General features: G+C 37.6%; 1 protein-coding gene across 4 annotated transcripts in view; it reads left to right on the top strand.

The window, feature by feature from the left end:
- The window catches only part of NELL1 (neural EGFL like 1), a 945,951-nt gene that overhangs the window by 197,950 nt on the left and 721,907 nt on the right, over positions 1 to 26,094 (top strand). For all 4 annotated transcript variants that reach the window (XM_021085298.2, XM_021085297.2, XM_085011744.1 and 1 more), the window contains exons 5-7: positions 84 to 180; positions 19,883 to 19,955; positions 20,856 to 20,938. In XM_021085298.2, the coding sequence (XP_020940957.1) occupies positions 84 to 180; positions 19,883 to 19,955; positions 20,856 to 20,938 (253 nt within the window). The remainder of the gene's footprint in view (positions 1 to 83; positions 181 to 19,882; positions 19,956 to 20,855; positions 20,939 to 26,094) is intronic.

Raw genomic sequence — 26,094 nt, 5'->3', positions numbered from 1 at the left:
ATGAGTACTTCAGACAATATGTAGGTCTCTCTTGGTTCTGCTTTGAGCCTCCTTATTAACAATTGTGTTCTTTGCCTCTACAGGATTTATGAACGTGTGATAGACCCTCCTGAGACCAACCTTCCCCCAGGAAGCAATTTATGGCTTGGTCAGCGCAACCAAAAGCATGGTTTGTTCAAAGTAAGCATGATTTTCTACTTTTGCCACATGCTTTTATATGTGCTTGACATGTATTTGATCATTTAATTGTCACAACAGTTCCACGAAGTAGGGGTTTTGAGATGAGGCAGAGAGTTGTGACTTGCCCAAGGTCATGCAGTTCTCTCCACTACCAGCTATGAATGACAGAGAATGTGAATAATCATCCAAATATTTCTTATTGTTTCTACTTCCAGGAGATTTAATATAATTTTCAAATTGGTTTTCATTCTTGGAATCTATATTCATTTGGGGGTGGATGTATAGATATACAATAAGATATGACTCTGCATTTCCATGAGCTTTGGTTTTCCTGTCTGTACAGAGGATAATACAAGGACTGTATTATTGTACTTCATGGAAACATGAGGATTCAGTGATAAAGTGAATTGAAGAAGTTAAAAACATCATGAAATTTTAAGATAGTCTTGTTCTTCAATAGAATGGCAGACTTTTGCTTCTGGCAGTATGGTAGACTAGATATTTTTAAAATCCTTTTGCTTCAAATGCCTATAAATGCTAGATAAAACAGAACAAAAATCTTTTAAGATTCGTCATTGGGTTACAAGAAAGGAGATCCTTAGAGGCCAAATACATGGAAGGAAGCAAAAACCAGAGGGATGTCTGCCAATACCAGGAAATTAGAAACTTGGTTGTTCCTTTATCTACCTTATCTATTCCAGCTCTATTGCGATATCACTGACATAAAACATTATTATGTTTAAGGTATATTAAGTTTGATTTGATACACTTAATGTATTGCAAAAATGATTTCCACGTAATGTTAGATAACATCTCCATCACATCACATAACTACCATTTCTTTTTTGTGGTGGGAACATTTAAGATCCACTCTCCTAGCAGCTTTCAAGTGTGTAATACAGTATTACTAGCTATAATCACCATGCTGTAGACTAGATCCCCAGAACTTATTTGTAGTACCCCTGCAAGTTACCCTTTGACCAGCATCTTCCCATTTCCCCCACCCAGCACTCAAATCCTGGCAACCATCATTCTACTCTCTGTTTCTGAGCAGGTTTTTAGATTCCATATGTAAGTGATACTGTACCTTATTTTGTCTTTGTCTGACTTATTTCGCTTTGCGTAATGCCTTCAAGGTCCATCCAAGTTGTAAATGGCAGGATTTCCTTCTTTCTCATGGTCAAATAATACTCCACTGCATGTGTGGGGAGACACTTATCCATGCATCTGTTGGCAGACACTTAGATCGTTTCCATATCTTATTCGCTGCAGCATTATTCATAATAATCATGGGGGTGCAGATATCTCTTTGAGGTAATGATTTCCTTTGGATATATACCCCCAATTACATGGAATCTACCCAGAAGTGGGATTGTTGGATCATATGGTAGTTTTACTTTTAACTTTCGAGGAACCTCTATCTTACTTTCTGTAATGGCTGTGCCAGTTTACATTTCCACTACCAGTGCACAAGGATTCCCTTTTCTGTACATCCTCTCCAGTACTTGTTATCTCTTATGTTTTTGATGATAGGCATCTTAGCAGATAGGAGATGATTATCTCATAATGGTGTTAATTTGCATTTCCTGATGATTAGTGATACTGAGTACCCTTTCCTGTACCGGTTGGCCATTTGCATGTCTTTGGAAAAATGTCTATTCAGTTCCTCTGTCCATTTTTAAATCAGACTTTTTCTTGCTATTGCACTATATGACTTTTCTTTTGTATATTTTGGATATTAATTCCTTATCAAATGTAAGATTTGCAAATATTCATTGACTGCATATGCAAGAATTTATTTTTGGGCTCTTAATTTCTTTCCATTGGTCTATGTGTCTATTTTTCTGCCAATAGTGTATTTTGATTACTATAGTTTTGAAGTATAGTTTGAAATAAGGAAGTATAATGTCTCTAGCTTTTTTTTTTTCTCAGTGTTACTTTGGCTATTTGGGGTCTCTGGTGATTGTATACAAATTTCAGGTTTTTCTAATGTTTCTGTGAAAAATGCTGCTTGAATTTTGATAGGAATTACATTGAATCTTCAGGTGGCTTTGGATAGTATAGAAGTTTTAATGATATTAATTCTTCTGACCCATGAACATAGGATACCTTTCCATTTTTTTGTCTTCAATTTTTTTTAAAGTCTTATAGTTTTCAGTGTATAGCATTTTTATCTCCTTGATTAAATTTATTACTAAGTATTTTATCATTTTTGATGCTATTGTCAAGGAGATTATTTTATTTTTTACAGATATTTTGTTGTTAGTGTATGGAAATGCAACTGATTTTTTTATATTTTGATTATGTACTCTGCAACTTTACTGACTTCTTTAATCTAAAATTTTTTTTGGTGGCGTCTTTAGGATTTTCTCTGTATAAGATCATACCATCTGCAAGCAAAGACATTTTTATTTCTTCCTTTCCAATTTGGATATCTATTCTTTCCTTTTTCTTGTTTGATTGCTCTAAGACTTGTAGTACTACATTGAATTGGACTAAGTGAGAATGGGCACTCTTTTTTCCTGATCTTAGAAGAGATTTCAACCTTTCATTGTTAAGTAGGATGTTAGCTGTGGGCCTGTCATATATGGCCTTTATTATGTTGAAGTATGTTCTTTTTATGCCCAACTTGGGTGTTTTTATCATGAAAGTATGTGTATTTTTGTCAGGTGCTTTTTCTGCATCTGTTGATATAATTATATGATTCTGATCTTTCATTCTATTAATGTGTTGTATTACATTTATTGATTAGCATATGTTGAATCATCCTTGTATCCCAGGAATAAGTATTACTTGATCATAGTGTCTCTTCCTTTAATGTACTCTTGAATTTGATTTGCTAATAGTTTGAGAATTTTTGCATCTATATTTATCAAAGATACTGAGCTCTTTTCTATTCCCAAGTAATATTCCAATTGTATTGTATGGCTTTACTACAATTTATTTATTTATTCCTCAGTTCATGGACATTTGGGTTGTTTTGAGCATTTATGAATAAAGCTATTAAAAACATTTGTATGTAGGCTTTTGTATGAAAAAAGTTTCCACTTTTATTTGGATAAGTATATCAGAGTAGGATTGGTGGGTTGTATATTGTATGTTTAACTTCATAAAATAAATGCCGATGTATTTTTCAAGGTGGCTATACTATTCTGCATTCTCACTACCAATGTGTAAAAGTTCTGGTTAAAGCCTTAAATTTTAATAGTCTGTGAAATGGCAGCGGGGAATAGCTTTGATTCCAAGCAAGATTGGAAATTGGGGCAGAAACTTCTGAAATAAAGCCATGGCTTAGCAGACTAACCCTCCAGTGAAAGGGTAGGCAGAAGCAGTCTACTATTTAGCAGAGGAAGACAATCTAGTACTTAGTTTTTCTCTACCTCATCTTCACATGTACACAAAATAGTTCCCTGATAAGAATTTGAAATCACACCTCTGACATCGTGCACGTTTGAAATTTGGATTTCTATTACTCATGAAGATCAAGAAACTATTTTTTTTCCCCCACAGAAGTAAATAATTTAATGGTTTTGGCAACCACTGTCACAATTCCATTTAGAACATTTCAAGAAACTATCCTAATGTGATCCTGGGTTGGGTACTTTGGGATTCTTGATGAAGAAAATACAAATTATCTTTGGGAAAATCAAGTTTAATGTAGACTACACAAGATTTCTATAGATAAAGTTCATGCAAACAATTTTTTAAGTCATCATGAGTGAAAATGGAAGAAACAACACACTTCCCAATTATACCTCAAAGGGCTGCAGTAGTTAGGATTACAAGATAAAGAATTTTAAAACTCTCTGTTGAAAAAGTCTAAAGAAACAAAAATTTTAAAAGTGTGTGATGACAAGAGATAATAAATATGACAAGGGAGATTTGAGCCAAAATGTCCAGAAATGAAAAATACAGTCATTGTAGTGAAAGAAAAAAAAAAAAAACCCAGAACAAAAACAGTGAATCCACTAAACAGTGAATTAGACACAGGTGAAGAGAACATAATAGAAAATATTGTCAAGTAATTACTTTAAGTGTAGTGCAGGGATAGAGGAAAATAGGAGAAGTTAAATTATATAGAGATGAAGCATATATATGAAAAATACTTAACATGTGTATTTTGTTTACATGTGTTTTGTGTGTGTGTGTGTGTGTGTATACATAATTCATATATTTGAAAATTCTAGAAGATAATAGGAGAAATTGGTTATGGGCTCATTTAGAAGTATGATGGCTAAGAATTTTCTAGAACTAATAAAACCAGGCAATCAAAGTGTACCCTATGGCTGTCTAAAAAGTTTCTTAGAAAACTTAGAAGCTTAACCGATGGCTGCTTTATTTAGGTCACAATTCTTTGGGATGATGGGAAGATTTTTCTGGTTTGGCCAGGATATGCTGGTATCTAAGGGGCTCCCTCACATTATCTGTGGTCAGTTGGTTGGTCAGGAGGTGGCTTCCTATCATCTCTGGTAGTAAGTTGGATGTTGATTGGTATACCTCAGCCTTCCCCATGTGGAGTCTAATCAGGCTGATCCACATGGCAGTCTTGAGGTTCCAAGTGTAAGAATGTAGGAAGCCCTAGAGTACTAGTGCATTTCCAGGCTCTGTTTGCTTGAATATATTTGCTAATAATTTATTGCCCAAAGCAATAATTTCATAACCAAATCCAAGAGCAAAGAGTAAAGATACAGACTTCATCTCTGGAAGAGCTCTTTTGCAATATAACATTGCAAGGATATAGATGCAAAGAAGGGAAGAATTTTTTGACCATTTTAATAATCTATTACTCAAATGAAGATAGAAAGACATAGTAGCAGATAGAAGATCCACAAAGACATAGAGAACATCTTAAAAGTAGACCGTCTGAAAAGACAACTTATTCAGAAAAGAAGAGCCTAGACTGAATATCAGTGTTTGAGCAAGAAAAAATGGGAGAAGGTGTAAAAACCAGTATGAATTTAAAAAGCACATGAAAAACAGTGTGAAATTAAAACAATAGAAATTGATCATTTATTAACAGTCTTGTGACAATAAAATAGAAAGCCAGAGAAAAATGAACAGTTTCCTAAAATGATATAAATTTTCAAAATTTAAGAAGTGAAAAATCCAGGTAGTCTTGGAAACATTAATATATGATAAAAATTCATGACTCAGAATCTCTAGTATCAGTTATCTTTTGATACATAGCAGATCAACTCAAAGCTTAATGGCCTGAAACAGCAACCATCTATGTAACTCAGAATTACGTGAGCTGGCAATTTGGGCTGGGCTTTGCTGAATGGTTATGTTCTCAGTTCACTCGAGCATCTTTGGTGGGCTGCTCGATATTCTGGGGCCTGGCTATGGTAGAATTACCTTTAGTTTGATGGTTCATCTCTGTTTCATTTGATCTCTCGTTTTCTAATAGCCTAGCCTAAGCTTGTTTACATGCTGGCTGATCAGGGTTTCTAGAACTGGACCAGAAGTGGGAATGGCCTGTTGAAGCCTGTGCTTGAAACTCACACATGATTTTTGCTGCATTTTTTTTGGCCAAAGCAATTTACAAGGTTAGATTCAAATGTGTGGTAAAGAGACTCTACTTTTTGATGGTATATGCTACAGATTCCCATGACACAGGGCATGGACCCAGCAAAGAACAAAGGACTAAGACCTTTGCAGTCTACAATGTCTTTCCACCAAATAACCAGCCAGTTCAGATAGTTTTATGGGCAGTTATATTAACTTAGGTAAGCAATTCCAATCTTATATAAACTCTTCCAGAAAAGAGAATAGATGAGAACACTATCCATCTCACTTATAATGATAATGTTGCCTTGATTCCTAAACTAGACAAGGACTGTATATAAGAAAGGGATTATACAATTAAATTACTTTTGAACACAGATTAGGTTAAAATTTTTTTTAAATTACCATATGGAATATAGTTGATGTGTGCATGCATGTGTGTGAAACCAAGTTGGTTATTTCAACAATGCAAATCTATTTTCATTGTCAAAAATTTTAGTAATTTTAGTAATATAATTCAACACACTAAACAAACATGAAGAAAATACTATGGTTATCTCAAGAGGCAAAAAAAGCACTATATAAACTTCAATACTGACTCATGGTACAAAATTCTTAGGAATATAGAACTATTTAAAATTTCATTAACCTGATGAAAAGTACATAAAACATACATAGAAATATCATACTTATGGTTTAAATATTAAGAGAATTCCTGTTAAAATCAGGAATCATACGGGAATCCCTGTCACCATTATTTCCTCTCAATATTTTGCTATAGGTTCTTACCAGCAAAATAAATCAATACCTGAAGGATTATAAAAAATAAAAATACTGTTATTCACAAATTATATATTTGTCTACAAACAACTGGAGCCATGAATTATTAGATTACCAGGACAATTCAGAAAGATTGTTGAACACTCTTTTTGTATGAACAGACGTTTTCATTTCAATTGAGTAAATACAAAATCAAAAACAAAATCACACTGCTGAACAAAAAAAAAGTAGCAATGGCAACAATAAAAATGCATTTCAAGTATTTTATTTATAATATCAAAAATGTGCATAAGCATTTAAGAACAAGTAAACTATATATATGACAATTATGAAGCAAATTATAAAATTCTGTTAAAAATTGTATTAGAGAGAGATACCATGCTCTTAGAGAAGGAAGCTTAGAGCACTTGTCAGTTTTTTTCCCAAATTGATCCTTAGAGTCAATGAACTTGTAATACATTCCCAACAGGATTTCTTTTCTTTTTCTCTTTCTTTTCTTTCTTTCTTTCTTTTTTTTTTGATGAAACCTACAAGCTAATTCTAAATTTCTTATGAAAGTCTAAAGACCAAGAATAATGAAGACAGTTCTGAAGAAGAAGGGAGGGACTTGCCCTTTTGGATATAAAAACTTATTATAAAGTTATAGGAGTCTTATAGTGTCATATTGGTGTAAGAATTGGCACATAAATCAATAGAACAGAATGGAGAGGCCAGAAAGATACTCTTCCATTATACATGGCCACTGGGAAACTTCATGCATAACTGAAGTGGCATTCTGGATCAATGGAGAAGGGTATATTCATTGATAAATGGTTAGGAAAATCAGTTTTTTAAATATTTCATGTATATATATTAATTGACATGGTTGACTTGTGTATAGTGCCAGGAGAAGCTTTAAATATGTATTTGCATACCATATGCAAAAAACAGTTATTACAATTACCATTGACTTAAATGCCTAAATGTGATAATAAAACTTTGCAAATTTTAGAAGACAACGTAGGAGCACATCTTCATGTTGTCAGAGTAGAGAAAATTTTCTTAAGATTAAAAAATAAAGAACTGTTAAAGGAAATATCTGTAAGTTTATTATAGAATAAGAGGATACGTTCATCAAAGATGATCTTGGCAACAAGATCAGTTAGCAAGGAAATAGTATCCATTAAAGAAATGCTATAAATCAATAATAAAGATTCTCATAACTCGAAAATCTAAGAAAAGATGTAAAAATGCATTTCCTTTTTTAGTGACTAGCCAACGAACATATTAGAAGGAATTCCATTTCAGTAGTTACCTTGGAAATGCAAATTAAAGCCATCATGAAATACTGTTTCTTATCCATCAACCTGACAAAAATGAATAAAAAAACAAACCTGACAACATTAAGTGTGCAGAAGACATTTGAGTGCTGGACCTGTACTCATGGTGGATACTTCAACTGGTAGAACTACTAAAGGGAGCAATTAGTGAGATTGTGTATAAAGTTGAAGCTGAACATATCTTAGGAACAGGAACCCAACTTCTAGGTATAAACACTGAAGAAAATTTTCTCTCCATGTTTCTTCATTGAGAAACTCCTATACCCAGAGAGATTTGTACAAGCATTATCAGAGTAAATTTTTTTTTTGCTAATTTCAAAAACTTGAAAAAAGCAAAACAAAAAAACACCTGTCCATCAATAGAATATTTAAATTGTGGTAAACATTAAAAACAGAAATTGAATAACAGTTGATGAATTGCAAACATAATGCTGAATGAAAAAGCAAGTAGCGGGAGAAGGTTATGGTATTAAATCATTTATATGTTTAAAAAGGCAAAACAATCTGATATATTGCTTATTTATGTATTCACATATGTAAAACAATACATGCATGGGAGTGATAAGCATTAAATGCAGACTAGTTTAACTTTAAAGAGGAAGAAATAGGAATTTTATTAGGCTTCAGATACGGTAATGTTTCTTTTTTTTAACTTTTTATATAATGATTTTTATTTTTTTCAATTATAGCTGATTTTACAGTGATATTTCTTAAGATGGGTGGTGCATTCATAGGCATTGGCTAGAGTTTATTTTCAGCCCTTTTGTATATCATAACTATTCAAAAAAAAAGTGTGACATAATTTTTCAGGGTGATAATTCATGTTTGTATATGATTATGTGCATAATCCATGTACATACACATACATGTGTTTTTTTTTATCTTATATGATTTTCCATGTGTCCAAGAGTCACCATTCCAAACTGATTCAAACTTAATGCTACTTCTTGTTTTGTAGCTGGTTACCTGCTGGTGAAACTCCACTTTTTGCAGGGATATTGGGTCTATAATGAAAGACAGCAGCAGGTTTCCAGCCATGGAAAAGCACCTGAATCAGATGGAAAGCCTTTAAAATTCAAATTTCTAATACCACTTGTTGAGAATCTGAGATGTAGGTTTGAGGAATGTAAATATTTTTAAAGAGAACTTTCTCACTGGTGTAGATCTATGGGCTTCAAGGCTCGCATTTGAATGCACGGACAGGTGACATGGATTATGGTCTAGATTAGAGTTTCACCTTGGTCTCTGAAAAGATCTCACAAAGTATAAGACACAATCAATAACCAGCTTCTGCTTTAGTGTTTTTTTAGGTTAGTGGCTCTCCAAATTTAGGCTGCATCTGAATCTCCATGAGGGCTTGTTAGAACATGGGTATGTCACCAAACAGTGGAGTAGGCAGCTCCAAGTTTCTTTACCTCCACAAAAACATCCCCAAACAAGCAGAAGCTGCCAGAACCAACTTTGTCAGAATTTTGGAAAACATTAAAGGTTTACAGCAACCAAGTTAAGTTTGAATCAGGAAAAAGGCAACATCAATTATTACGAAGGCTTTGTGGCACTTCTACCTGCCCTCATCCCACACCAACTGTAGCTCAGTGGCAGTCTGGAAGATGTCAGCCCACGTTCCCACTGTGGACTGGTGGTCTCTGGTTCTGCAGTGAGCAGAGCAAACCTTATCTACAACTTATTTTGTATGTTTGTTTTGTCTGGGACCATCTGAAGGACCGACGCAAGACATTTATCTATTTCATATAACTTGGAATTCTCCTAGGCTTAAAACAAAAATGGTGGACATGGCTTGAAAATACTGTGAAGCTACCAAACAACCTGGGGCAAAAGATTGCAGTTGACACTCATACCATAGACGACCTAGAGCAAGAAGGAAGAGCTGAGGAGAAATATTCATTGGGCAGTTTAAGGCATTCAGGAGCAACTCGTGTGGGGAATTCAGAAAGTTATGTGCATACCCAGAGCAAGATTTATGCTCAGAAAAGATCTGATAGTATCCTAAGCTTTCATTTTGGACTGATCCCTAGGATCAGTGTAAGCATGGCTAAGTGTTAAAGGAGAGCTCTAGCATAAAGCATGCTTTTCCCCCTCTCCTGGCCCATGCCCCAAGCTCCTGGCATTCCAGGAAATCTCAGTCTAAAAACTATTTGAACATAAGCTCAGGAACAGATTTTAGTGACCAGACATAACAAGGAATACAGTCTCTGCAAAAAAATATGTGAAAGACTAAACAAGTGCATTACTGCAGTATTAAGCAACAAAATAAAACAACCCAGCAGACCCTTAGGAAGGGAGAGACTCTGATCTTCAGAGTCACAATATTCAGTGGTCCAGAGTTCAAATCAAACCACAAGGCAAACAAAACAGAAAGGTATTGCCGTTCAAAGAAACAAAAATCAATGGACAGAAACCATTCTGGAGGAAGCACAGATGTTGGAATTACTAGATGAAGACTTTGTTTTTTTAATTTTTTTGCTTTTTAGGGCCACACCCGAGGCAAATGGAGGTTCCCAGGCTAGGGGTCCTATTGGAGCTAAAGCTGCCAGGCACAGCCCACAGCCCACAGCCATAGCCACAGCCCACAGCCATAGCGGGATCTGAGCTGCATCTGCAACCTACACCACAGCTTAGGGCAATGCCAGATCCTTAACCTGCTGAGCGAGGCCAGGGATCGAACCTGCATCCTAATTGTTCCTAGTCAGATTCCTTTCCGCTGCGCCACGACGGGAACTCCCTAGATGAAGACTTTAAAACAACTGTCTTAAATGTGGTCAAAGAACTAAAGAAAAATGTGGACAAAGAGATTAAGGCAGTCAGGAAAAGTGTGGGTGAACAAGTGAGGATATCAATAAAGAGAAATTATAAAAAGGAACCAAATAGATATGCTGCAAATGAGAAGTACAACTAAAATGAAAAATTGCCTCAGATTCACCAGCAGATTTGAGCAGGATGAAGGAAACAATTACTGGACTAGAAGATAATTGAAATTAACCAGTCTAAGGAAAAGAAAGAAAAAGAAATGAAGGCATCTGTGGATATATGTACATTTTCACTGAAACTTCATCTTTTCACTCTTGTTACAGTTTGAAAGAAAAGGCAGGGGTAGCTTCATGGGCACTTAGTGTGGGCCAACCCATGGGTGCTGTGCTTAGAAAGGCCACAGGATCAGTTTAATGTTCTGCTGTTGCTGTCTTCAAGTTTTTAATAATTTTTGAACAAAGGACTCTGCAAATTAGGTAGCTAATCCTGAATGGTTTATATGAGGGCTTACTTGTTTATTGTTGGACACTTTATCTAGATTGTGAGATTGACCAGGGTCAGAACTGCATCTCTCTCTCTCTCTCTCTCTCTCTTTTTTTTTTTTTTTTTTTTTGCTTTTTAGGGCCGCACCTATGGCATATGGAGGTTCCCAGCTAGGGGTTGAATTGGAGCTACAGCTGCTGGCCTACACCACAGCCATAGCAACTCGGAATCTGAGCCACATCTGTGACCTACACCACAGCTCATGACAATGCTGGATCCTTAACCCACTGAGCGAGGCCAGGGATCAAACCTGCATCCTCATGGATATTAGTCAGGGATTCGTTACCTTCTGAGCCACAACGGGAACGCCAGAACTTCATCTATTCTGTTCAGCAAATGCTTCAGATAGTACCAGGTACATGGTTGGCAGATGGTATATGCTTAATGTACAAGCTATGAATCTTATTTGTAAAGTATAAAGATGTCTTTTATAAAGGTAAGATTATATAAGAATATATGAAGTAGAGTATACTTATAGTGTGTGTCCCCTCCCCCTTTCTTATGTATTTAATTCTCCTTATATGCTTAACTGTACTCTAGTAATCATAGGCATGTGATCTGTCTCTTAGGGAATTCTGTTGCAGTTAGGAGTGGGTGACTGAGAGGGAGAACAATTTGTCTTTTTATGTATTCCAGCTTCAGGTGTGTATAATTCTCTGTAGATATAAGGATCCTTGCTTAAGCGCCCAAATACCTGACACAGACAGAAAACACAACAGGTGTTCTCAGACTTGGGCAATCATTTTGCTGTCGAGATGGGTTGTGGGGATGAGGAATAGAGTACTAACAGTTTTGACTGCTTTCTGTGTTCTATGTCTGGCCATATGTGTATTATCTTAGCAAATTACATTTCACCTTCAGAGAATCCTAATGAGAGAGTTATTTTAATTGTCCTTCCATATCCTGTTTCAAGACCCCCGTGGATACCAAAATTGATGGATGTTCATGTCCCTTATATAAAGTAACAGTACAGTTGTCCCTCCATGTCTCCTGCGGATTGTGTATCTGTGGATATGAAGGGCCGACTGTATTATCCCTACTTCATAAATCAGTCAAGGGGGCTCAGAGAGAGAAAGCAACTTGCACGTCTCATGTAGTCTGTAAGTGATGGAAATGCGATCGAAGCTTAGAGATCCAAAGTTTTCCCAAAAGTTTTTGCCCATTCATCCAAGAAATACTTCTTAGGGGCTTGCTTACCATATTCTAGTCACTGTGTGAGATGGTGGTGTATTTCAATTTAGTATACCATGTCCAATGGAGGAGACAGACCTATCTGTCTTGTGCTCTGGGCCAAAGGAACAGGTGGTCTCAGCGAGAAGCGCCAAATGGGGTGGTAATTCCACACACTCCATCTTCCTAGGAAATATCATGATTCCCTTGGTTCCCCAGTCAGAGTAGCTCCATCCAGTCGCTCCCCAGAAAGGGACCTTTGAAAACTCATCTCCCCTTTAGAACCCTGTATGCCAGCTGATGCATCTGTCCATCCTTTGGCAAGGTGAAATGACTGGGGTAGGGGAAATAGGTCATTGTCTCATTACAGAAATTACCTCTATCAATTCAGTACTGCAAAAATCTCCTTGTAAAAGAGGCAGTCACTTCTCAGATGAGAGTCAGCCCATCTTCAGGCTTTTAATGTTTATCTTGTAGAAACTGCCTCCTGGGTCCAAGCATCACACCTGCTTTATGGCTCCAGAACTAAAAATGCTTATGATGTGTTTTCAGGTTAAAACTGTATTATTCCCTATTTTAAATATTAATAGGTCACTTCATAGGCAAAGTGAAAGCTCCTCACTTGTCAAAGCTACTCTCTGGGTCCTGGTGCATCCTCATGGGTAGCTGGAAGAAAAATGCTGCTGATGAAAGAGCAGATGACGGAATCACTTGCTTGGTGCTTGGCGCCTAAGCCTCTAGCGTTAGTTACTTCCTATCAGAGACACAGAACAGAAGCAGGGGATTTCTTCACTTCAAAACAGCACCCATTTGCGAAAATAGTTGGCTGGTAGTGATAGGCTTATCTGAATCTTCTGATTGTCATAGATTTTCATTATCAAGGTAGTTGCCTACTGCTCAGTTTCCCTTTGATGCAGTCTAAGCTGATTATGCTGTCACTGTTCCAGAGGGTAAAGCATGAAAGAACAAGTCTAGGTGAATCACAGTGCTTCAGAGGTTTAGGTGTTCTGACAGTTTCTAAATAGTTGAGAACCTTGGAGAGAATTCCCATCCCATAGCCTTTCACAGAGGCCAAGGCTTTCTCTCTGTGTCTGTCTCTCTGTCTGGCAAATTTGAGTCTGAAATCTTTCCCCCTACCTGGACATCACTGTCTCCTTAACAGCTAAGCTGTCACTAGGAAGTGAAATTGATGACTTTTAAAAAGGGCCACAGCTGTTGTTTTTTACCTCAGCTGGTTCCCTTAATTTTACAGATGGTAAACATATGTTTATAGGCACATAGAAAAAGAAGCAATATTGGATGCCTCCCATCTCTAATCCTTATTTTTCCTTTCATGCAGAAAGTCAAAGTCGCAGAACTGGGGGAATCTTACACATTTGTAGATTAATATTTCTGCGCATTAAGACTTTGGGAACAGCAGGACAGCTAATGATATGCTAATGAGCTGACAGTTTTTATTGATCATAATGCAAGTCGACAAGTGTCTTTCTTGGCTTTTGTGCAAGCTGGAATATTTTATTAACTGTCTTCAGGGCAGAAATGCATAATTGGTTGCATTTTGAAAATCCTCCCTGTCAGTTTCCCAAGTCTTAACTTTTTGTTAGCCTGTTGCCAAAGCTTGGGTCCTTGCCAGTTTATAAACAGCACACATCTTCATCCATGTATTTACATGCCTGGCAGGAACTCTCCCCACCCCCTTTTCCTTTCCCTTTCAAAGCAATTTGTTTCAGTGTTTTAGCATACAAAAAAAGGGAACCATTTTCTTCAGTGTAAACAGAGATCTGCAGGGAAATAAGAGCGTTAAAAAAGAATTAGCATTTGTTTGGCGGCAAAGCTGCTTTCATTTGTATCAGAAAGCTGGGAGTGTTAGAAGGGCTTGCCTAAACTTAGTTATTCCATGCATAAGAGGGTAATAATGGTGTAATTTTTCTAATCTTTTTTTTTTTTTAATTGCATCTTCCTATATTTCTTACTGTGAGAAGAGAAATGTTCTTGGAACAACAGAAATCGTGGGCATTAGTGCCCCAAACAAAAAACCCATCATCTACAACCTGCCTGGTGCAAATTTATTTTTCAGTGCCTGGTGAGCTGAGTGCAGGAGGAGGTAGAAGGTGGCAACAGGTGGATATAACAAAAAGGAAAAAAGGTTCATCTTTTTCCCCTTTCCATCATACTAATAGTAAAAATTTACTAATTTGGGCTCCCCCCCTTAGGGATTTATTTAGATCCTCAGAGTGGCCAAGATTTAGCATTGCACTAACAAGGTGCAAACAAATGATTGTTTAGCAAATTAATAATGTAAATAAGATTTCGGGGGAGACTATTAGGCTCCCTAAAAGAGCCTCTGTTTGCCAGCACTGAAAAGCTGTCTTAGCAAACTGTTCACATCTAATGCAGATAATGCACTGGGGACATTTGGATACTATCTATCCATTAAGGCAATTGAGATAGAACTTCATTTTAATAACAGGACTTCTTGTAGCACCATCTTGTTAACCCATGTAACTCTGAGACTTTCTCAAATGATATATTTTACTTACATATATGTTGCAGTGGCCCAACACTTGTTTTGAAGTTAGTAGACCTGTCGTGTATGGCCTAAGATTAAGATGTCCTTTTGGAAAGCTAATTAAAGTATCAAAAACTTAGGTTTTTTTCAGAGGTTAAATGACCAGGTGATCTGGCCCTAGATTGGTAGTTTTCCTTGGACACATCAAAATCACCTCAGAACCACTTTCAGAATTTCACACATGATCGTCCTCCCTCAAGTTCTGCTCAAATTCTGGTATGTACCCTCTGTTTAACAACTAATATTCTACATGATTTTCATAGCCCCCCCCCCCTTTTTTTGAGTTCCCAGACCAAAAATCTGATACAAGCCATAGCTATGACCTGTGCTGTGCTGCCGCCATTACAGGGGCTAGGGATTGAACCATTGTCCTGGTGCTGCAGAGATGCCACCGATCCCATTGCACCACAGCGGGAACTCCCGATTTTCATAGACCCTGAATAGTTATTGAAAACTATAGTTCAATATTGTGGCAGGGAGGAAGAAATTTTCCTCTACTCTTCTAGGTTCTTTTTCTTCTAAGAATTAGATTGCCTTGAGACCAATTAACAGAAACTCAAAGTTTAATAACATGTATATGTGGGAGAGACCCAGAAAAACTGAAATGCCCCAAACCCTCACCTTAAATACCATCTTCAGCTAAAGACAAGAAGATGTAGGGGTATTGGTTTGGGACTTCAAAGGGGAGGAAGGCAAGTTACATGGAGATAGCAAAGGAAATATTTAGTAACTGAATGCTTTGTGGGGCTTCAGAGAAATAGTGGGGTTCAGAGTGGACTCTGATCCTCAGTTTCCCTCTCGTTTTCTTTGCACATACCTCTGGTGATAGGCCTGCTATCTAAATTATTGTAGTCAGTTAGTGTGAAAGTCAAAGTTTCTCCCTGAGTCTTTTGGGTCTTGGCTGTGTTCAGGTCTAAACAATCACCCTTCAGTGGATCATTTTGAGTGGCAAAGTTTGCTCACCTACAGTTGTCTAATTCATAGTTTTTAGTAATTTGACACGTGTAAGGTATTGATTGTAAAACATACTATAATAGGAACTGCAGGAGATGCTGAGGTGAAAACCTATGATTTTTGCCTTCCTGGTGTTTATAATTTAGTAATTGGATGGGTTGCCACTCAGTTCTAAATGAGCTGAGATTTTACTCTCTCTCTATTGGATGTGGATGCTATTTTCAACATGGTGAACTTGTCATGAATAAATGCTCTTGTTCCAGAAAAACCAAAAGTTGACAGCATGACAGGGTTATTCAAAGAGGGGCCCCTTGGCCTTTCATGAGAATTATCTGGGACAACTTTTAAAAAGGAAGATTCCTGGGCCCACTCCAACCCTACTGAAACAGAATCTGGGGTTGACCCAGGAATCTGAATGTTAAACAAATACTCAAGGTAATTCTTAAGAAACTGGACATTTGAGAAACACGAACATGATGAATGGTATGAAATAAAGCATAGGTCTCAAAAAGTGCAATCAAATTAGGTCTGCTAGAATAGGGCCAACCAGGGTTTCATTTTTTTTTTTTTTTCTCAGTGAAGTGTGGATACATTTAAAGTTAAATGAGGAGAAATAATAGAAATTCTATAATTTTACTCTTCATTTCTTTTTGGGAGAAGTGGCTGTGCTTTAAGGTAGGTCTTCATCTAAAGAGCTCCTCATAGATGATTTTTCTGAGAGAAATATGGCTGATCCTGCTTCTATATGCTTTTTTAGTTTGATACTTTGTAAAATTCTATTTGATAGTTTTCTAGAGAGAACTACATGCTTGGCAAATGCTGCTTTTATTAACAAATGTGCAGGCACTAAATACAGTCAGCCCTCTATCTGCAGGCTCCAGATCAACACCACCACCCAGTTTCAGTCCACTGTTGGTCGACTTCAATGATTGCTGCACTTGAACTTGCATATACAGAGGGTCTACTGTAGTGTGCCATTTCCTATAAAGGACTTGAGCATCTGCAGATTTTGATATCCATGGGGGGTGGGGGTAGGGGAAGAGGGATTCCAAAACCACTACCCTCCAACTACTGAGGGATGACTCCAGTTCATATGACAATTCAGAGCAAGACCTTTTGGTTCTTGTGGGAAGGTGCTGGGATAGACACACATGTTTGTATTTACAGGTACACACATGTACACTCAGACTTCTTTGGGTTACAGTTGCTATTTGTTTTTTGTTTTTTTTTTGTTTTTTTTTTTTAAAGCTGAGATAGGTTTAATTCATTCTTTGGTCACACATACATATTTGATGTTTTAATTTTAATTTCAATCTCATCTAATATCATCACTTTCTTATTTTTGTTGGCCTTTGGTCTCATCCATTTTTCAACTTCCAAACTTTATCACTTCAAGTGTATTTCATTAAACTGAATGTATCTGTGTTTTTTTTTTCCCCACTGTACAGCAAGGGGGTCAGGTTATCCTTACATGTATACATTACAATTACAGTTTTTCCCCCAGACAGTTGCTATTTGTACAGTGTATTATCACTCTTCTTTTAATCCAGCATGGGCTTACATCCACTCAAATAAATAAGCATTCCCATCTTGATTCATTTGGCAAGAAAAAGTTTTTATGCCAGGATGTGGGCTGACCTTTAAAACCTTTTTTTTTTCCCTCCCAGAAAAAAATACCAAATGCTTTGCATTTTTGTGATAATAGGGATTGAAAAGCTGTCAGCACTTATTTCCGTTTTTGTTCAAGTTAACATTATTGACCTTCACCTAGTGATCTGTGTAACACACGTGTGTGCTGGAGATTAAAAGTGGAAAAACAGATGTGAGGAGGGAGGCAGGTAGAAGAAAGGTGTTGGAGAGGCAATTAGTAATTTATAGTGTGACAAAATCAGTTAGTCATTAAAAAGAAATAAGAGGAATACTGCTGGGTATAACATATGTTGCTACAGGATGAGTGGATGGGATATCCTTTTAAATGGACTTTCTGTTAATTTTTGCCAAGGTAATTAATACTATGACAAATGTACTCTAGGTTCCCAAGGGCCCTTTCCATGGCTGATAAAAATAAGCATTATTTAGGCCCTTTTGACCAACAGGGAATAGATAGATGGACCCAGCCCTTTTCTGTTACGTGTATTTTCACCATGTTGGCATCCCATAAGGTGACCAACTGACGTGGTTTGCCTGGGATTCTCTCAATTTTAACGCTGAAATCCCTACATCCTGGGCAAACCTGGAGAGGTGGTTACTCTACTTCCTCCAAACTCAGACTCATTAGAGATACTTTCTCATGTGACATTTAGCTCTCACTGATGGTCTATTCTTTGATGGAAATCTATACCTATGTCTGCTCTTGATTGATTTTATTTGAAACTTGAAAGGTAGCAAAAGCACAGAGATCTAAATTGTAACAAATTCAGTTTGGACACCTGTTTCATTGACTCAGTGCTTGAGTAATGGAAGGTACTATAGATTTTGCCTATAAGCGTTTCCTTTTCCAGATAAAGCAACTGTACCTTAGAGAGGTTGGTTGACTTACCAAGTCCACTCAGTTAGCTACGAATGGATCCAGAACTTGAACTCCAAGCCCCTGACTTCCAGTTTCATGCTTTTTTCAAGTTCCTCAAATGTGCTTGAAACATACCCTGGCCTCTCAAAGGAGTTATTAATTTGCTTTGAAAAAACTGAGCAACTTTGTGCCAGGAAGAAGCTAATTGACTTAGATGTGTCCCATTAATTTTTCCCTGGGATTCCCCTGTAAGAGATGATGAATTCCTTTTGAGGAGCTCTGCCAGGGACCTTCTACCCGTGGTGAGGCTGTTTCCTCTTGTAATCACAACCACTGTGCCATCCTCAAAGAAGAAAAGGTTAATAAAAATATCTCATTGTGAGGGAGAGGCATTGTGATCTTATTATTTCTATTAATACTTCCAATTAATATTTTATCTTGAAATAATTGGCAGAAATAGCACTTGCCAATTACCTTCTGTTTAAAAGATGAGCACATAACCATTGAATGTTATTCCCTCTAAAAGACTTTCAGCCCTATCATAAGCCTATATTTTATTTATAGATTTAGCTCAATATTCTGAACCAGCTTCCACATCTTCCATCTGTTTGGTAATATCACTTCCGTCAAATCAGGAAAAAAATACCCTAAAAACAGCATCTTGAAATTCAGCTTGAAAAATCCCAAAGCCAAGTCAGTATTTTCACTGAGACATTCTTAAATTAGGGCTGTTCTTCCAGACTAAGTTGCAGAATTAAAACCAACCTTTTATTCACAGTGAGATGTTGAGCAAATCTTAAGACTCACCAGCAGGAGTTCCTGTTGTGGCTCAGCAGTAACGAACCTGACTAGTATCATGAGGATGAGGGTTCTATCCCTGGCCTTGCTCGGCAGGTTAAGGATCCGGCATTGCTGGGAGCTGTGGTATAGATTCCAGACGCAGCTCAGATTAGTGTTGCTATGGCTGTGGCATAGGCCAGCAGTTGTAGCTCTGATTCGACCCCTAGCCTGGAAACTTTCATGTGCTGTGGATGCAGCCCTAAAAAAAAAAAAATAAGACTCACCAGCAAAGATTCATGTTACTCAATTAGCTGAGAGCAAGATTGTTACGGATTTTCCCCCATGTCTAATTTTATTTCCTTGACTAAATCAATCAATAAAACATTTTGGTCTAATATGTTTCTGTGATCTCTTTTTCCTGCTTAAAAAAAATCCTGTAAATCAGCAGTACTTAATGTTCTAGGATGACCAGAGCATTGGCATTGAGGAGAATTTTTATAGCAACAATGCCTTTTTAGTTGGGCAGTTTAAGGACATTGACTGATGGATCCTAAGTACTGTGATGTCATTAGCACAAACCAGTGGTAACTAATTGTAGCTTTCTCAAGATGAATGGACATTTCGAGGTTTCTAGAACAGCATGGTTTGGAGTAGGTCGTTGTGGACTAAGGCTAACTCACCTGAATGAGGTATCAGTCTTGCCAAAAAAAAAAAAAAAGTCTTTCCTTGCAGAGAGCATGTGACAGGGGCCATTGGAACTGGTAACTGTAATATTGATTGCTGCTTCTCTTTTCTGTTGTCAAGGGGATTATCCAAGAGGGGAAAATCATCTTTATGCCTAATGCCTACATAACACAGTGTCCAAACCTGAATCGCAGTAAGTAGCAACTTAAAGCATTTGTGAATTCTTAATATTGTATAACTTGTTGATAATATCAGAGAAATGCCTCAAGAAGGATACACACAAACTATTTGAATTCTTAGCCTATGAGGTGATCGGGTTAGATTTCTTATGTAAACTATATACTCCTTTGGCTTTTTGAAAAGCTTATGTATTATTTGTAGAATTAAAATGTGAAGGCAAAAAAAGATTACATGAGAAGTTTGGGAACTTTAGATTGATACAGAGAGTTATGTTTGATATAATTGTATATGTACATAAACTATTTTTTAAATTTCTTGGATATAAGTTTCCTTTTACTCTTCTGTGACAATTCATAATTCTTCAGTCCCAATAAAAATGAGGGTTTAATTTAAATTTAGAAATATTTTATTTTATTTTATTTTATTATTATTATTTTGTCTTTTTGCTATTTCTTGGGCTGCTCCCATGGCATATGGAGGTTCCCAGGCTAGGGGGCGAACTGGAGCTGTAGCCGCCGGCCTACGCCAGAGCCACAGCAACGCGGGACCCAAGCTGCATCTGCAACCACAGCTCATGGCAACGCCGGATGGTTAACCCACTGAGCAAGAGCAGGGACCCAACCCGCAACCTCATGGTTCCTAGTCGGATTCGTTAACCACTGCGCCACGACGGGAACTCCAAAATTTAGAAATATTTTAAAATTAAAAACATACTGCCCTTCTTTTCAGATAGTCCTTGTTCCTTTCTTTTTGCTTAGTAATAAAAGGAAAAGACAGAGATCCAAAAATCCTCTGTGAACTCACTCTGATTAAGTAGTAAAACCCATCTACATAGTCAAACAACGATGGTTTAAAAATATTTTTTCTTGTATTAGCACAGCATCAACATTTATTTTATGTTTTCTCTATTGAGCTTGTCCAACTTGCAGTGATTTCTTAAGCCTGGTGCAAGGAATAATGGATTTACAAGAGCTTTTGGCCAAGATGACTGCAAAAGTAGGTATCTAAATTTCACTTGTGATGTTTCATTTCTTTCTCCATCCTATCTGGAATTTAGACTGATAGGCTATAATGGAAACATTTTTAGCTTTGGCATTGGCAGTATGTTACTATAAAAATGGTTTATTCTTCCTTGAAATAGGACAACCTATAGTAAACATAACCATTTACGTCTTTGATACTATTAGGCTGTATCAAAATGTTTACTTGAAAAACGTTTGAAAGAAAGAGGCAATATGTATCACTCTGGATTCCCTGGGAGTGGAAAAGGAATTTGCCTGCTGGCTGTTAAACTAGTAACACTGAGAGGTGATATATGGGCAGAGTCACTGCTGCTTATAAGCTAATGCATTTTGGATGTAAGAATAATTGCCAATAATCAGAAGGGGCAATATAGCCATTGTTAGGAACAGATTACTGTCACGGGCAGGCATTCTATCACGTTTTTAATATGTGATTCATTTCAGGAGTGATCTTGAGTTAAGTAGTTAAGGGAGGCAAAGTTTGTCTTTCAACACCTTCAGTTTTATAATTCTGCACCTTTCCCTCCTCTCCTCTCCATCATCCAGTTAACAAGCATCTTTTGAGGATCTGCTGTTTGCCAGGCACTCGGTTAGGCACCTAGCAGGCAGTGATGAAGAGGACACGACTTGTGCCCCAGGGACATTCGTATTGGGTGGCAGAGCTGGAAATGCAAACAATTAGGGGCTTTAATATACATTCATAAGATTTAGATTGATAATGAAGAGCCCTGAGCCTTGTGGAGAAAAGCACTAAGTAGAAAACGTGGCTAATGCTGTTGTTATGATACCAATCAGTTGTGGACATGAGTTCCGGCCTAGGGCAAAGAAAGAATTAGGTTGGGCCTAAGAGACATTATATTCTGCAAAAGGAAGAATTTTAATAACAGTGAAAATGATACATTAATCCTCTTCCACCTGCGGCTGTGACTGCTCCTGCTGTCAGCCATCGCACTTGGGAAAAAAATTGGTGGGCAGGTAAGCGTTTGGGAGGTAGGGCTGTATTTGGCATGCAGAGATTGTGCTACTGGAGATAATGTTTCTGTTTCAAACTAGGTTTTTGGCCAAGTCCTCTTTTGTCTGAAGAGGAGAGACCAGAGCACGTCTGTAGAGAGAGTAACTAAAACTGAGGTTCGAGAGCTTTTCACTTTAGAGTGTTGTGGAAATGTGAAATGCAGGCAATTATTTGCCTTCCCAGCTTGTGGCCTATAGAGGCTTTTATTTCATATTGTCTGGAGCAGCTTGATCTCGATACTGTTAATTATATTGTAGCTTGCTACCAAATTTTTGGAACAAGAAACATGCCACTCTGCTGCAGGAGATCATGATTCTCCATCTCCCAGCTCTAAGGGTGCCCTTTCCATTCTCATTCTTCCCTGTTGCAGGAATGTCATTTTTCTCTTTTTAGTGTACATTATCTGGCAGCCACATTGAGCTTGGTCCTAAAAGCATTACGTACAATGGGCATTTGGGAGTCAGAAGATGTTTAATTACAGGCAATTGCAAGCAGAAAATGGTTTCATCCACCTTCTAAACAATGCCCTCCACCTCTGACACTTTGTAAGATTTATAAATCTTATTTATTCTAAACTGTGATTAGAATTACAACTAGAAAACCAAGTACTTCAATTTTCACTGCAAAATTTGGAATCTATGATAATCTAGAAGACGAGTTGGCAAACTTTTCATATAAAGGGCTAGCTAGTAAATTTCTGTCTTTGGAAATCAAGAAGCAAAATCAAGAATATGATGTATTATTTCACTTCAGTATAATCATTTAAAATACATGAAAAGATGCCCCAAATCCCTAATCACCAGGAAAATGCAAATCAAAACCAGAGTGAGATACCACTTAACAACTGTCAGAATGGTTATCATCAGAAGGAACGCAGGTAACAAGTGCTGATGAGGATATGGAGAAAAGGGAACCTTCATACACTGTTGGTGGAAGTGGAAATTGGTGCAGCCACTGTGGAAAATAGTACAGGGGTTTCTAAAAATAGAACTACCATATGACTTAGCAATTTCACTCCTGAGTGTATATATCCAAAACACCAAAAAATGTTAATTTGAAAAGATAATTGCACGTCAATGTTCATAGCAGCATTATGTACAATTGCTAAGGAATGAAGCAGCCTGAGTGTTCAACAGATGAATGGATGAAGATGTGGTATGTAATATGTGTGTGTGTGTGTGTGTATGTGTGTGTACACACACAAAGACATACTATGGTGTAATACTCAGCCATAAAAAAGAAGGAAATTTTGCCATTTTCAACAACATGGATGGATTTGAGCATTATGCTGAGTGAAATAAGTCAGACAAAAAGACAAATACTGTATGACATCACTCGTAGATGGAATCTAAAAAATACAACAAACTAGTGAATATAACAAAAAAGCAGACTCACAGATACAGAGAACAATGTAGTGGTTACCAGTGGGGAGATGAGAAGGGGAGGGGCAGTACAGAGGTAGGGGAGCAGGAGATACAAGCTATTAGGTATAAAATAAGCTACGAGTATATATTGTACAACAAGGGTATATAGCCAGTATTTTATAATAAGTATAAATGAAGCTATAAAAATTTAAGAATTGTGAATCATTATGTTGTACACCTGTAACTTATATATTACTTTACATCAGCTATACTTCAATAAAATGATATAACCATTGAAAAGGTAAAAATAATTCTTAGCTCACAGACCACACAAAAATAAGTGGTGGGCCAGATTTGGTCCATGGGCCTTAGTTTGTTGACCCTTGCTCTAGAATAAGCTGGAAAGACATGTACACTAGGTAGTATTTATTGAGCATTTACTATGTGTTAGTTACAATGCTTAAACTTTTAATACTCACTGTCTCTTTAATGCTTATAACAATCCTCTGAGCCCACTGTCCAGATGGAAAAACTGAGTTCCAAGTAAGTTATGTAACTTTTTCCAAGAAAAGTATATGACAAAGCTGGGACTCAGATTCTGAAGGTTGGATCATGACTGAGAAAGTGTGTGTTTGGAAGAGAGAGGATTAGAAAGAGAATGAAAGGATATAAAGAGGGAATGACTGATGGGGAGAGGGAGGTGGATGCACCCAGTAGGAGGATGGCAAAATCAGCGAGAAGAATAAGCAAATAAGAGGAGTATGTGTTCAGATGGTACCTGTTGGGAGTGAAATGTGAGCATGAGATTTTAGCAGCTTTTGGAAAAGGAAGGTCAGCACGAGAAGGCCCCTCAACTCACCCCATGGTTATAGTCACTTGTGTTCCTTGGATAGATGTAGGAATTTTCTAAGTTCTGGGTTCACACTGTGGTTCTGCCAAGATCACACAGGGGCCACTTCTATTGCAATAGCTCCTTAAGTGTTTTCAGATCATGTAGACTGCTCAGAATTAGACTGTAGACCTAGGATCCACCAGGTGAATTCAGCAAAAAATTGTTTAAGCATTCGGGGAAGATATTTCTGTCCAGCCAGTACTGCAGTCTGAATGGGAAAGTCTTCCTTTCATGCCCGGGGTAAGCCTTGTTTCTTTTTTGTTCACTCTTAAGCTGAGGATACAGTGTTTGGGGTCCCACCTTTATGTAGCTGTTTCCTTTAAGACATCCTGCCTTGTTCTCTACCTCCTCTCCCCATCCCCCTGTGCAGCCATCAAGGTGGGAGTTCAAGGGCTCCATGTTTTGGCTGATATCACGGAGGTCAGCTTTGGAGCTAACTGACTTCCCCCAATCCCTGGCTGTCCATTTGTTTTGGCCACTGTGTCTTTCTTCCTTTTTGGTCAGCTCTGTGATTTTTTTTTTTTTTGTCTTTTTTAGGACCACACCCGAGACATATGCCAGTTCCCTGGCTAGGGGTCAAATCAGAGCTGCAGCTACTGGCCTACACCACAGCCACAGCAACTGCAGATCTGAGCCGCATCTGCAGTCTACATTACAGCTCATGGAAATGCCGGATCCTTAGCCAACAAGGCCAGGGATCGAACCTGTGTCCTCATGGATACTAGTCAGGTTCACTATCACTGAGCCACTAGACGGTAACTCCAGTGATGATTTTTTGGAAGTTTTTATTTGTATATTTTATCCAGCATTTTAGTTGGTTCAAGCAGTGAGGTCCGTCAGGGTACTTAGTCTGCCGTCTTGGTAGAAGCTGAGTGAAGCATCCCTTGGAAGAGTGAAGGAGATGATCTGGAGAGATAAGCCAAAGTGGAAGGTAGGTAGGATTCCTGGGTGCAAAGAGAATTCTATGGCACAAAATCCATCTGGACTTGGGCTTTGCCTTTAGTTAAATAAGCTGAACATGGCAAGATTTAGCTGATGGGTTTGAAGGTTTGGTTTGTTTCTGAAATATTGGCTACCTCCATACACAGATGCCAAATAGAAATGCGGAGTCAGAGTTGGAGGAAACAGAAAAAAGTAGCTTTAATTGCCAGACAAAACGGGAACATAACAGCCTAGTGCCTCAAGGATTTTTCCCCTCCTGGAGGGGGGGTAGTGAGGGGTCTCATAGTGTTGAATGATCAGGGCGTGATCAGCTCGTGTACATTTTCCTGATTGGTTGGTGACGAGGTAATTGGGAGTCAATGTCATCAACTTTCTGGTTCCATCTGGTCTGGGATCTGTGTGCTTGTAGGCAGTATACGGTTGACTTCTTACACCCGGCGGGGCTTTAGCACCTGCCAAGCAGCTCCAAGGACATGGTTCAGAATGTTATCTATAGTACTTGAGGAAAAACTAAAGGTCCTTAACTTCACTGAATGGCTAAACTGTTATTACTCTGTCTTGTGACTGTTTTTCCTTTTTCTCTGTATTTTCTCACCTCTCTGATTAAATCTCATCTTGGACAAAAAGGCAGGTAGAAGATATGAGTGGGGGTCCACTTTGGGAAGGCCTCTTACAGTTCTGCTCAGTTAGATTTTGAGTTGTCCAGGATCTGTGATTAAAATAGTTATTAGTCATAGAGGTCACAGTGGAGATAGAAAATGGGCTTTGGAGTCAGGCTGATCTGATATTGAATCTCATTTTTATTACTTCCTTGAATGTTTACAGCCTGGAATGAGTCACTGGGCTTGATCCAGCTACAGTTTCCCCATATGTCAAATGGTGGCAATTATTCTTTGTTTTATAAAGATTCTATGAGGGTT

Source organism: Sus scrofa, chromosome 2 (genome assembly GCF_054392235.1).
Source record: "Sus scrofa isolate SSC_HxYL_T2T_F1_AM1 chromosome 2, Sscrofa_HxYL_maternal_Yorkshire_Landrace_v2.0, whole genome shotgun sequence".
NCBI lineage: Eukaryota > Metazoa > Chordata > Mammalia > Artiodactyla > Suidae > Sus > Sus scrofa.
This window is presented reverse-complemented; position numbering and strand designations above follow the sequence as displayed.